The 13,731-nt window shown below is 43.2% G+C and overlaps 1 protein-coding gene across 1 annotated transcript in view; it reads left to right on the top strand.

Annotated features, from left to right (window-relative positions):
- Positions 1–11,152: 11,152 nt before the first annotated feature.
- LOC104909304 (rab GTPase-activating protein 1-like) overlaps positions 11,153–13,731 on the top strand; it is a 30,704-nt gene continuing 28,125 nt past the window's right edge. The window contains exon 1 of the mRNA XM_019618387.1: positions 11,153–11,204. Coding sequence (XP_019473932.1) covers positions 11,153–11,204 — 52 coding nt within the window. The remainder of the gene's footprint in view (positions 11,205–13,731) is intronic.

Raw genomic sequence — 13,731 nt, forward strand, 5'->3', positions numbered from 1 at the left:
TCTCCAGCCAGACTCTGCACCACCAACGACGACCCTCTGCGCTCTGCCAGTCAGCCAGTTCTCAACCCACCTCACTGTCCACTCGTCTATCCCACACTTCCTCAGCTTTGTTATAAGGATGTCGTGGGAGACAGTATCAAACGCCTTTCTAAAATCAAGGTAGATTACATCTACCGCTCTTCCCCCATCCACCCAGCATGTGACAGCATCATAGAAGGCCACCAAGTTGGTCGAGCACGACCTCCCCTTGGTGAACCCATGCTGACTACTCCTGATAACCTCCTTTTCTCCCAGTTGTCTGGAGATGGTATCCAGCACAAGCTGTTCCATCACCTTTCCAGGGACGGAGGTGAGGCTGACAGGCCTATAATTACCCGGATCTTCCTTCTTGCCCTTTTTGAAGACCGGAGTGACATTGGCTATCCTCCAGTCTTCAGTCTCAACTCTTATCACTAGGAAATTTCAGTGATAATATATTGGAAAATGCCAATTTCTGATGTTTTGGTTCTAACTTTTTTATTTGCATCTTTATATCATTTTCTACTAACAGGAAAAATCTCACTTCTCTTTAAGAAGGATTAGATATCAAGAATGGTACAGCTATATGCTTATTGATGATTTAAAAAAAAAGCTGTTAGATGATCAATTATCAATTATTAGAAAGTCACTTTTTCAGTTGGCTAAAAGGAGATACATAATACTTCACAGAATCACAGAATTGTAGGGGTTGGAAGGGATCTCTGGATGCCATAGGGTCCAACTCCACTGCTAAAGCAGGTTCCCTTCAATAGGTCACGCAGGAAAGCATCCAGAGAGGTTCTGAATATCTCCAGAGGAGACTTCACCACCTCTCAGGGCTGCATGTTCCAGTGCTCTGTCACGTCACAGTTTTTTTCCCTCATGTTTGTATGGAACTTCCCGTGTTCCAGTTTCTGCCCCTTGTCCTTGTACTGTTGCTGGGCACCACTGAAAGAGCCTGAACCATCCACTTGACTTCTGCCCTTTAGCATTGATGAGATCCCCTCTTAGTCTTCTCCAGGCTGAACAGCCCCAGGTCTCTCAGCCTTTCCTCATATGGGAGATGCTCCAGGCCTTAAGAATCTTTGTAGCCTTTCACTGGACAGTCTGTAGAAATTCCCTGTCTTTCTTGAACTGGGGAGCCCAGAACAGGGCACAGTACTCCAGATGTGGCCTCACCAGGGCAAAGTAGAGGGAGAGAGTCACTTCCCTTGACCTGCTGACCACACTCTTGTTAATGCACTGCAGGTCCTGTTGGCCTTCTTGGCCACAAGTACACACTGCAGGCTTGTGGCCAACCGCTTGTCCTTCAGGACCGCCAGGTCCTTCTCTGCAGAGCTCCTCTCTGGCAGGCCATCCCTAACCTGTACTGATGAGTGTGGTTAATCCTCCACAGGTGTAGAACCCTACATTTGCCTTTGTTGAACCTTACATGATTCCTCTCTGCCCGACTCTCCAGACTATCCAGGCTTCACTGAATGGCAACACAGCCTTATAGTGTGTCAACCATCTCTCTCAGGTTTGTATCATCAGCAAACTTGTTGAGGTGCACTCCACCTCTTCATCCAGGTCATTGATGAAGATGTAGAATAAGCTCAGGCTCACTACTGACCCTTGGGGAACATTGCTAGCTATGGGCCTCCAACCAGACTCTGTGCTGCCAGTCACAACTCTCTGAGCTCCTGTCAGTCAGCCAGCTCTCAGCCCACCCCTCTGTCCACTCATCTGTCCCACACTTGCTTAACTTATTGATGAGGATGTTATCAGTAAAGTGTCAAAAGCCTTGCTGAACTCAAGGTAGACAGCGTCCACTGCTCTCCTCATTGACCCAGCCAGTTGTGACATCACAGAAGGCTACCAGGTTGGTCAAGCATGATTTCCTCTTGCAAATGCTGACTTCATCTGATAACCTTCCTTTCTTCCATGTCTTGGTGATGGAATCTAGAATAAGTTCTTCCATCAACTTGTATCTTGTTCGAAACAGAATAAAACAATAACTGTGCAGGAACAGATAATCAGACATATGCATAGCATTTCCAGTTTTGTGTTGGTTTTATATTCAGCTGTATTGTAATGTCTGTTGGCAGGTTCTTAAGTTTTACTTATCTCTGCCTTCCCTGAAGGGGTGAGAATAGGATGGCTTTTACTTTCCTGGTCTGTTAAACTTGATTGTTCATTTTGGGTCAGATAGATTCGTGATGTTTTTATCATTTAAAGTAGTTTCTAGGGACAGATCCAATCAAACACTGATTGAATTGATGGGATGCCTCATCCTTGGTATTGGTTATTATTGCCTCATTAGTGGTATTTTGGTTACTGCTGGAGGTTAATTTTCCCCTTGTTTGAACTATTTTAGTGACTCTACGTGTTGTGGCATAACAAATTATATATGAACTGAAAATACTTTCCAGAAATTAATAAGAAAATACTGCCTCTGAAGAGCAGAAGTTGACAGGGGTTTTAATTCTTTAAAGAGCTTTATTTAAATTCAGACTTCAGATAAAAGGTTTAGTTTATTATGAACGTGCCAAGGTATCTAGTCACATACTAAATGTTAATACTTGTGCTAGAAATTCAGGAATAAGATGTCCCTGAGGTGAATTTAATTTGTCAAGTTTTGATTCATTTATTGCTCATCTGGAGAAAATTTTTCAATTTTGTGTGTGCAGAAGGGAAAACCTTGTACTCACTCTTTGTCTTTGAAGGAATTCTTATGTTTAATGACAGCTCTTCGCAGAAAGATAAAATAGCATCCATTAGTAATTTCTGTGTTATCTAAATTTTAACCTTTATATATGGTATTAAAAAAAAATACGTAGAATAATTCCAATATTTTTTTTCAGGGCCCGTGTAAAAATTAGAAAGCATTCCACCATATGCAGAATTGTCCTGCATTTTCTCTTCTGTGCACAACCACTTAGGATAGCACTGATGGCACTCAGGATGCAACCTTGACTCTTGGGGCACCGTAAGACGTTCCAGCTCTAAACATCACATGCACTCACACATTTGTTCTGAAGGGTAGAGTGCAAATGAGATTTGCATTTGTCCTCTTGGAGGCCACGTTCTGTTGGGATCTGTGTAAATTTATAATCCGTTATCTGCAGAAGCAGGGGAGCATCAGTTGAAATAGAATGGTAATAACAGTATTATGGCCTGAATAGGCTTAACTGATGGTTACTGGAAGAACTGATATTTAAATTCATGTTCTCATAGTCTCTGAATGTACAGTGATACATACGATGATACAGAGTGTTTTGTTAGGCAGAATGGAGCAGGGATATCTCAGTATCTCTGTTTCTTTAGCGTGCAATAAAAACTGCTAGTTCTGGTAAATGCTTCACACCTCTGAATGAGTTTTAAAGCTCTGTGCTATCCCTCCATAGATAAAATGTTGATAGCTATCCTAGTTTACCTGTTAACAAACTAGGATTCAAATTGATCAGTTTTTGTGCAGACAGTTGTAAGAATGATAGAATCATTTGATTTGAAAGGGACTTTTAAAGGTCAGCTAGCTCTACCTCCCTGCAATGAACACAGACATCTCCAGCTCCGTCAGGGTGCTCAGAGCCCAGGCCAGCCTGAGAGCTCTCCAATTCCTAACAACGTTTATCTTCTCAATGTTCTCATGGTGCTGCCTTTCATCTGTAATTCTTTGCATGCTGACTTCTTCCTAACCATTCCCTGCTTCCATGCAAAGGTCACGTAACTGCTGCTCAGGAGGCCACGTTACTCGAGGGCTGGAGCTGTTTGAAGGTGAGCAGAAGAGACAGAGCATCATTTTGTTTGCGTTGCTGTAATGGAGCAGCTAGTTTGAGTAGAGTTCAGTGATGTTATCCGCACAGCATCTGCACTCTGGAAATTGGAAAGCTGCACTGAAAGACAGAGCAATTGTATTTTAAATGTCTTGTTTATAAGGGTGACTAATTTCTGTTATTGCACGTGTAAATTAATAGTGACATTAGTCTCCAGAAACAAATAGGGACAGCCTCAGACTGACTTGTAAATAAGAAGGCCATTTGTGCATCAGCTGGCTGCTGAACTGCCATGGTGCCACGCAGAAGGCACTGGCATATCCAAATGCAGTCACTATCTAAAAATGATCTGTATTGAAAATCTGAATTGCTAGTTGCAATTTTGGCTTGGAGTGGCCTTTGTCTGAATTAAAGCTGAGAGAAACTTTGCTGTTGTTCTGTTGTGTGCTTTTGAAAGCTTTAAACCAAGTATTTTCTCTAAGAGCTCAGTTTGAGGTCGTAAACTTTCACATGCAGAAGAAAGCGCAGGAGTCAGTTTTCAAAACAAGCAGTATTTTCTGTGACTGACTGTTGAGAGCTGATATTTCAAAATCTTGGTGAGTGAGCAGTAATAATAATAAGCAGGCAGTAATAATAATAAGCAATGAGTGCATCACTTACATTCAAACTAGCATCTAATACATGAGAGGATCCTGATACCTTTTTCAACCTTAATTTATCTGTGATTTCTTTTAGATTGTAACTTGGATTTAATTGTTATTCATGCATGTTCTTATAGGATGCTCTAAGGAAATGAGCCAGTGTTAGGTACATTTCACAGTAATCACTTTAAAGGAGATGAGAGACCTGTAGATCTTATTTACTGCCTGTAGCCCATAAACATTTTCTTACTTTCATACCAGTTATAATTTCCAGAGTAATTTCCCCATCAGTACCAGATTTGCAGCTGCTCTAAAGTTGCATCCTACTTGCATCCTACTTGTGCATCTCTTCTTTCTCATTATCTTTCACATGGATTTCTATGAACATGCCCAAATACTGTGGCAGCTAAGAATCTGGTCCAGTTGGAGATTGTCATGGGGTTTCTTTGGAACTGACAGCTGAATATTAGTGATATTGAGCAATGTTTTAGTCAGATATAATATTTGATAGAATCATAGAATGCCTGGGTTGAAAAGGACCACAGTGACCCTCGAGTTTCAACCCCCTGCTATGTGCAGGGTCACCAGACCAGGCTGCCCAGAGCCACATCCAGCCTGGATAAAGCCATGTTCCTATGGCTGGCTTGTCGCAAAAGCAATCCTTTTTCAAAATCTAACCTTATTTTGACCAGATAGCATACAGCCTGACTCTAAACTAAATCCCATATTTGGGGGTGCATTTTCAGGCTGTGCCTCATCCAGACCGTCAGCCTGCCAGAAGATTTTTTTTTCACTGCTGGTGAAGGCAGCTGCACTGTGGTGACTTCTACATATTTCTTCAGAGAACTTCCCTTTTCCTGTGGTAGTGGTGAGGTGCATTCCCTGTGCAGCTGCCATGCAAGGCAGAACGCAGGCGATGGATGAACGTAGCTCTCAGTTAGGTGGGGTGTTGTTTGGTCTGCTGCACGTTTTCTGTGGAATTGAAGACCTGCACTTCAAGCAACCATGCACTTGATTAATTTTAGACTAACACAATGAGGAAACAAATTTCATAGCAAGCTCACAACAGTGTGTCTTTTGTCTTCGCTAGCTGGTTGAGTCAGCAACAAGCCTTGAAAATATGCAGCCTGGCTCCTTCAGCCTGAGTGTTAAAGAGCATGCTGCTAAAATTTTTGCTTTAAGGCTTTGATTTTCCTATTTCTAAGGTTTATCTTGACTGAAAATTGCTATATAGTGACTACTGTACATGGAGTTTCCCCTGCAGAAGCTCTTGACTTTGTCAGGATTCCTCATTTAACATCCATTCCTGCCACTGCGTTTGCACCTCTAGAAATACTTGTGGCTTCATGTAGTGCTTAAGGGGGAATGGGTAACTGTGCACCTAGGGACAGAGACTGGGCAAGCAAACCCACAAAAATACACTTAAATTTATCTGTGTTACCCTTGCTGCCCTTCCTTATGTCTCGCTTGACTTTCTAGTGCACAATAAGGAATCGATCAGATTCTTTTCCCTTTAGTACAAATCTGAATTCTTGGCTGTGCAAGCAGTGAGTGCGGACAGCTGTGGTGGATGGGGCTCTCAGAGGGGTAAGGCAGGAGAATCTCACATAGGGACTGGGGGTATACTGTGTTAAATGTCAGCCAGCATGGGCGTGCGGTGAATGCTGCGTGCGTGGTTCCAGTGGAAATTATTTCCAGTGGAAGTTACCGTCTCAAGTCCCTGAAGTATTTGTTAGATACTCTGCTTACTATTAATTAAGGCTTATCTGACTACAGGCTTTGGAAAGTTTCACCGTGTGCAGCTCTGTTAATTTGATAAGTGGTAATTTTTGATATGTGCCTGTCTGCTGCGGGGAAGTACAGCTCACAGCAAGGCTGAGCAGCCGTCTCGCAGACACTGAAGGCTAGAATGATCTTGTCATTACAATCATCCGTATGTATGAAGGGGCAGAAGTTTGCTTGCTCGGCGCAGTACGGAGGCAGCACAGGGTGTGCGTTGCTCCCAGTGACCAAGAGAAGTCCCAGTGGTGAAATGTCTGTTCTCAGCCAGTTCCTACCTTGTGCCCTGCGCAGCTCTGTGGAGTTTGTGCTAATTGTGAGCTCTGCAGCACCATCAAAAAAAGAACTCTACTTGTCTCTGAAGCTCTCTCTGAAAATTGAGTCATAGACGTTACATTTTAAGCCAGCAGAATGTTTGGTTATTCTACTTTTGACTGCCTTTTAAAATGCTAGTTGCCATAACAACTTTATTTCTTTATTTTTAGCACATCAGTTGCCATAACAATAAAATATAGCTTTTTGAATGTAACCAATTTTTTTTTAGCTTTATTTTACAAAGGACCTTATGGGGGGGAAGGAAACATAGCAAAGCTTTTCCCTGTGAGCACTTTGATTAGAACATGAGCTGATTTTTTTTCTTTTTTAATCTAGTTCTGTTCGATTTCTACCGAGTTTTGTGACTACTGAGCATTTTCATAACTTGGGCAGAAAAAGTAATGCAGATCACTGTATAAAGCCTTTCCTTACGTAGAAAACTGCTGCTGGGATTTCATTTTGTCCATTGCATGTAGTGTATTCAAGCACCATAACTGTTGGAGTCACTTCCAAGTATCTTTATTTCATTATATGGAATGGCTGTAAATACAGTGTAGACAACTGCTGCTGATACAGTGATATGGGAGTGTTCTTCTTTAGGCTATTGAAAGCTGTCCTTCTTTCTGCTTGCTTCTTTCTTTTTCTTATTGTAAGATAGCTTTAAAGATTGTTCTGCAGCCAATAACTACTTTTTTTTTTTTGTCATGTCATTCTTTATCTTATTTTTCATTAAAAGTACGAGAACAAATTATGCTCAGCTTGTTCTTGCAGCAAATATTAGAGATGTGCTGGGAAGAAAAGTGCTGAAGAAATGTGCTGTGTGCTTTTTCCAGCCCAACTAATTCCATGGGCCAGGTGAAGATGCTGGCCTCTGCAGCATCCTGTGCAGATGGAGCAGGCAGCATCCAGTGCACAGAATCCTCGCTTCTATGTGGCCTTCCTGGCTGTCATGCCAACCAGGTAGGGTCAGTGTTTATCTGCCAGCTGTGGGGTGCTTACATCTGACGTCTTCAAACATGAATGAAGAGTCTGATATTTAGCTTCAAGGCTCAGCACTGAGCGGAGGAGAGAGGCTTAATTGTGAGTTTAGTATTGGTGAAAAAAGTTGGCCTTGAATTTGATCTATAGGCTTGAGCTCTCTGTTGCCTGGCAGCGTCCTCTCCAAATGCATTCGTAAAATGCATTCGTAGATTCTCTCAAAAATGTTGTCTTTTGCCTGGGATTTGGCAATCCACAACATGATTTGCCCGGTAAAGGGCTGTAGTAAGATGTCTCAGTGCTAGTTTTAAAGACAGCACCTAGATCAGCTTTGTAGATGTAATATAGAATTAAAACTGAAGTGAAGTAGTCAGCATTTACTTAGAGAAACTGCATCAGTTTTTTCAGGTTTCATGGAGCAGAACTAATGTAGATTTATTTTTTGCTGTATACATTTATCAGAGCGGCTTTGACCTGGAAGGACTTGTAATGTTTTTGTAAGACCTAAAATCAAGTTATGCCTAAAATCAAGTTATAAAAAACCCACTGCTTTTAATCATAAATACTCAGTTGGACGTTTTAAGAGGCAGTGTGATAAAGTGCCCTTGCAAAATCTTGAAACAGAATTCTAACATGGAAAGCTCACTGGTTTGCCTCTACTTGAGCATAGTAATAATAAAGCCATACATCGTGCAAAAGTTGGAAGTTCTATTCTTCAGTTTTCTGCTGTTGTTTTATTAACAAGATATTTTGCCTAATATCAGCACTAACAAAGTATGTGTTTAATTCTGTTTGTTTCTTAGATGGCAAATAATGTCATTTTCTTTATTAGGAAAAGAAATATCAGAACTAATTTCTCAGCTCACGTAACATTTTACATGTGCCAGTTTCTATCTATAAATATAAATGTCCTCATATAATCTAATTTAAGATAAAATCAGTACTTATTTGCAACTGAATGTATTTAGATGTTACTAAGCTCAAAGCACAGATATGAAATATCTTGAAACTTGACTTAGCTAGCTTTTAACTCTGGGGAAAGAAAAGTCAGGAGTTCAGTGGCATTTCCAGCATTTTGTTACTCCTGTGTGCCATGCCTGAGTCTGCTTCTGTTGCTGTTTGCTGATTTTTTTCCCTATAGACTCCTGTTGGTAAGGCACTGCTCCTGGACCTTTTCTCTTCTGCTGTTACTGATGTCAGTGGGTGCTGATACATTCCCTGGCAGCACACAGGCTATGAGTGCTACCTCTTCAGCTGTTCCAGCTGGGAGGAAAATTCAGCCTAAATGGAGCTTAAAATCTATATAAAGAAATTGTACCACGTTTCAGTTTATAAATAATTTCCGTGCCATATCCTTCCCGTGTTTCTCTCGTCCATTTCTTATCCGAAGTGGTGGAACAGCAGTCACGTTGTTTAAAGGCAGACTTTGAAAGATCCCAGGTTTGCTTGGATGGTCCTCACCTTTTTGCTCTCAGGAAGTGATGGATTGGAGGGCTGAGTCCACATCTGGGTTCAGTACCACGTCATCCTCAGCAGATTTTGCACTAAGGTAAATATTGAATCTTTAGCTCTCAGCTGTTTTTGTTAGCTCCAGCACTTCAAGCTCTCGCTTTTTCTCCTAATGGCCACTAAACAATTACTCAAGGAAAGGTTTAGGGTGGAATGTACCCATTGTGTAAGCAAAGCTAACTTGTCCCTGAGATCAGGCACACGTTTCCAGGCAGCCTGTCTTATTCAGCTGCTGCTTAATGGGAGCTGTGTCCATAAACAGGGGAATGGAATCTGTTTTTGACACGCACCTGTGCATTTGTCTGTAGTGCTAGCTCCCAGGCTGCAGTGTTTTTAGTAAGGGGAACTGGAGTGAAGTGGATGATCTGAAGGGTTTTAAGCCGTTTTTGAGAAGAAGATAAATTACTGCTGGAAGTGCTCTGTGTGTGTGCTGTAGCTCTCAGCACAGTGTTTCAGCAGTCGGCAGCAGCACCTTGCTTCCGAGTGTTTCCTGCCTCTCTTCTGTGTGCATGCCTATCTTTAGTAAGTGAGCAGAGGTGGCAGAGGGGAGATCTGTCATGTGAGTCTGTCTTTGTGAAGGGTAAAGGTGCTGTGCTGAGGTGGAAAAGGAGGAGCCGTAGGTGGGCCTGGCATGGAGTTCTGTGCTACGAACAGGAGGAGGGCAAAATAGAGGTGATGCTCTTGGGTGAACTAAATTTAGTACTGTGCACAGGTTTTTTTGTTTGCTTTATTTTGTTTTCGAAGCATGGAAATTATCTGTGTGTGTACTTCAGCTTTGCTCTTGTTGCATCCAAACTTGTGCTTCTGCAAGCCTGACAGATGTACACGGGTGTGATCCTTGGGTTTGTATCTTGGGAGCTGCTGTTGGACCGGGCTCAGAACTTGGCTTCCTAACCAAGGCTGCAAGAGATTATTCACTATATGAATTCATTAAGTCAGAATTGCTCTCAGCAGATCATGCTGTAGTTTAAGACAAGTAATTGGATTTCATTAGGTGCAAGTAGGTGATCACAGTGTTTGGCGTTTCTTTTTTAGTAACATTAAAAACTGTTGTTCTGGCTATGCTGAAATAGAATTACTGCTAATGCTGACAGAGCTTATGCTTCTGCCAAGTCAGCAGGAGTGCCTTTGAACATATCATCTCCTGCTATCCAGTTGTTGATGGGTTTCTAGAATACCAATTTAGACATATCTGTGGCATTTTGTTCCAACTTTCTGGCTTGTTGCAGAAAAAGGTATTAGTAAAACCTCAGCTATGTCAAAGTGTGCCTTCGAGAAATGTATAGGGACACAGCATTAAAATCAGTAAGGGGCTTGAACTGGGTGGGTGCTCTTTGAGGTCCCTTCCACCCCTGTGATGTTACTGCTGGTTTAAGGGCAGGTGGATTAGTTGTGATTGCAGCCACATGACCCGCTCTGAGGGTGTATCTCTGAGCTTTTTCATACCATCCAAAGACTTTTTTTTTTGCCATTTTTCCATGGTCCATTTTTGATCATTTGAAGGCTTTTCTTTTCCCATGCAGCCAATTAGCAGCAGTGTCCTTACACTGCTTTTGTCCTAAGTGCTGTTTCTTCAAGCAGATGCTATGTTTAATTCCTAAGGAATGCTAATGATCACCATTCATTACACTTGACAGCATTTCCCTGAGGAAAGTTCATTTCTTTATGGATGGTTTACTCCAGGGTGTTTTATTTTGATTGAGTTGGAGCTCAGAAGTTTGGGAGTGCCTGTTGCTCTGAATTGAGTGTGTGAATCCCATTTATCATGTAATGTTGAGAACCTCCTTCCAAAGGAAAGCCTTATTGAATGTAGGACTCAGAAAAGTGACCAGGTCTCAGGTAGTTATGTTTGAAAGGAAATTGTAGCAGTTTACTCAATGAGTTTGCTCAATATTTATTAAATACAAGAACACTGTTGGTAGCCAGTTGTGAAGTTTCAAACCTTACAAGTGCTGATAGTAATTGCTAAATAACAGCATGAAAGGGCTGCACAGGAAACTTGCAAACGTGAATGCTCAGCTTTCTGTACTGATCCATCACAACACAGAAACGATAGTTTTTGCCAATTTCTCGTTCTGCATGGCAGAATGGTAATTACCTAACATTTGTATGAGACTGGCTAATATTTGTCACATTAGAAGCAGCAATGGAGGCGGAATGAGAGCAGCAGAGGAGCAGGCAGCACCAGAGCTTGCAGGAAAAAGGATCAGTAGTTCCCTTCTGCATCCTTTGCACCTTGACCTTTCAGAAAGCTGCTGTCTCCTTCCAAAACTGGCATCGTGGATCTCATCACTTGATCTTTTCTGCAGTCACTGGGGTATAGGGGCCATTGTGTTATAAAATGCAGATCCTCATTTCTTTTCCACCTCTGCTGCTTTAAGTTGCATTGCAAGCTGCAGGCTTGATAGAACAACATTCTCCTGGAGGCACTAAAAATCAAAACGAGTGTTCACATGATGTTGTGGACCACTAAATGCCAGAGGCAGTAAAAATGAAAGTACAGCGAGCTGAAGAAACACCTTTGTTCTATAGGCTCAGAAGGTGGGTAGAGGAAAACAATAGGAGGAGCTGAGGAGAAAAGATGCCATTGAGTTGGTAGAGAGCTGTTAACAACGTTGTCATTCAGGTCTGCATCTAAATAAGTAACTATCATGTTCCTTATCCTACGCTCCTGCCTGCATCTCCCTGCTCTAATCAATAGCTTTGAAAAAAAAAAGAAAAAAATTGGGCAAATGTAATTGACCATTTAGTCAGCTGACCATCCAGTTTTCTCACAGAGTCCTGGAAGACCTGAAACTAGAAATAGACCAGGAAAAAGATTATTTTCTTGCTTGGAGCTCCTAAACCAACTTCTGTGAGGACTTTTTCTGTCTGAGAAGTTTCATCTCACCTCCTTGCGGGGTCACACACATCATGCTGCTTTCACAGCCCTGAAGCTCCAGTTCCCACCACATCCCGTTTGTTTTTAGCAGGATTGGGTGGTGCGAGCCTCCTGCTCTGGCTGGCAGCTTCTGTTGAATCTAGATGATGTAACTCATAAGGAAGGTGTGGAATCGCTGCTTCAGTTCAATGAGGGATTGCTCTGTCCCTTTGCTGGACAGAACAAGGTACGGGACAAGCTTCTGCTTATAAGATACCCCTGAGTGACAGCGTTTGGCTTTGTCCAGTGTAATTGTTCTTTCTCACTTCCTTTCCCTTAGATGCAAATATGAAAATCCCGAAGCACGCTTTGTTTAGAACTGTTTCAGAATCTTTGTGTCCCTAATGTGCAGACAGAAAAACTTCTCCCATGCAGCTTTTTCATGTTCCGCCTGTGAAGAAACGCCGCAGTACTGCTCCATCTCTGCCTGTGATCGTGGAGCTCCATCAGGACAGGACAGCTGATTTCTGCTTTAATTCTCATTAGCCTTCAAACTCGTGGGAAATGCCACTCGAGTTGGAGCAGTCAGGTTGCTGCTGTTGGCAGTGCTGCCTCTTGGAGCTGGGAGCCAGGCAGGGAGAAGCACAGGGTAGGGCTGCTGGCAGCTTGCAGGAGGGCCCTTACAGCTGTCATGGAGGAAATCTATTCACAAATAAGGGATGTCCACACCCTTACTTCATCCCCTTCGTTATAATTCAGGCAACATTCATTGCACCTGCACTGAAAACCAGCCAGTGGAGTTTGCTGTTGATGGGCATTCCTGCGTGGGGCCCAGCTCTGAGGATGCATTCTGTGTTGCAGCCACTCTCCATGCTGAGGCCCTGGGCTGATTCTTGTATTTTATTCAATCCTTCGTACTTGCCGTCATCACACAGCCACACTTCATGCTGCTTTGGAGCACCGGAGCTGTAACGTGCTGCCTGCAGTTCTAGCTCCAGGCTGTGTATGGCAGCCCTGCCTCTGCCTTGCTTGGAGCTATGGCACTGAAATCCCTTTGTCAAACTCTCCCACGCCGTTCTTCACATATGTATTTTGCTGATCCCTAGGCTAAAGTACCGGGTTGGTATTTTCATATCTCCATTTATCTCTGTGCCTAAAGGCACCCAGCGTCCCCGCAGGCTGATGAGGCTCTTTGTGGGTACTTAGCATGCGGAGCAGGGGGCTGGATGCAGCCCTGAGCCCTTCAGCAGGAGCAGGATGGCAAGATTGAGGTTGGATGTCAGGGAGGAGTTCTCTACTATGAGAGTGGTGAGGTGCTGGAACAGCTGCCCAGAGAGGCTGTGGATGCCCCGTCCATCCCTGGAGGTGTTCAAGGCCAGGTTGGATGGGGCCCTGGGCAGCCTGGGCTGCTCTGAAATGTGGAAGTTGGTGTCCCTGCGTGTGGCAGGGGGGTTGGAGATTCATCATCCTTGAGGTCCCTTCCAACCCGGGCATTTCTCTGATTCTGTGATGGGGGTACCAAGGCTGTGCTGGGAAATGGAGGGTGCTGCTGTTTGTTGTGCCTCTCTGTGCCTCTCTGTGTGCAGACGGGTATGATACCAAGATGAGTTTTAAAATGAGTCTAACTTCAGTATAAAAATAATGGATGTTTAGGAGACTGATTATTTATTTGTTTGTTTGTTTGTTTGTCTGTTGGACACGGCACGTAGTTAACGAAGCTAACCATTTCCAGGCGTTACACGGACACAACTAGGTGAAAGTTAGGTGTAGGTGTAGGTGACCGAGGTTTCTGGTCGGTCTGTGCGGGCACTTCCTCACACCGCCGGGCCCCGTTCCACGCGCGCCTTTTCAGCCTCGTCCTCGTCCGTCCATCCGC

The sequence above is a fragment of the Meleagris gallopavo genome, chromosome 10 (genome assembly GCF_000146605.3).
Source record: "Meleagris gallopavo isolate NT-WF06-2002-E0010 breed Aviagen turkey brand Nicholas breeding stock chromosome 10, Turkey_5.1, whole genome shotgun sequence".
NCBI classification, from domain to species: Eukaryota; Metazoa; Chordata; class Aves; order Galliformes; family Phasianidae; genus Meleagris; species Meleagris gallopavo.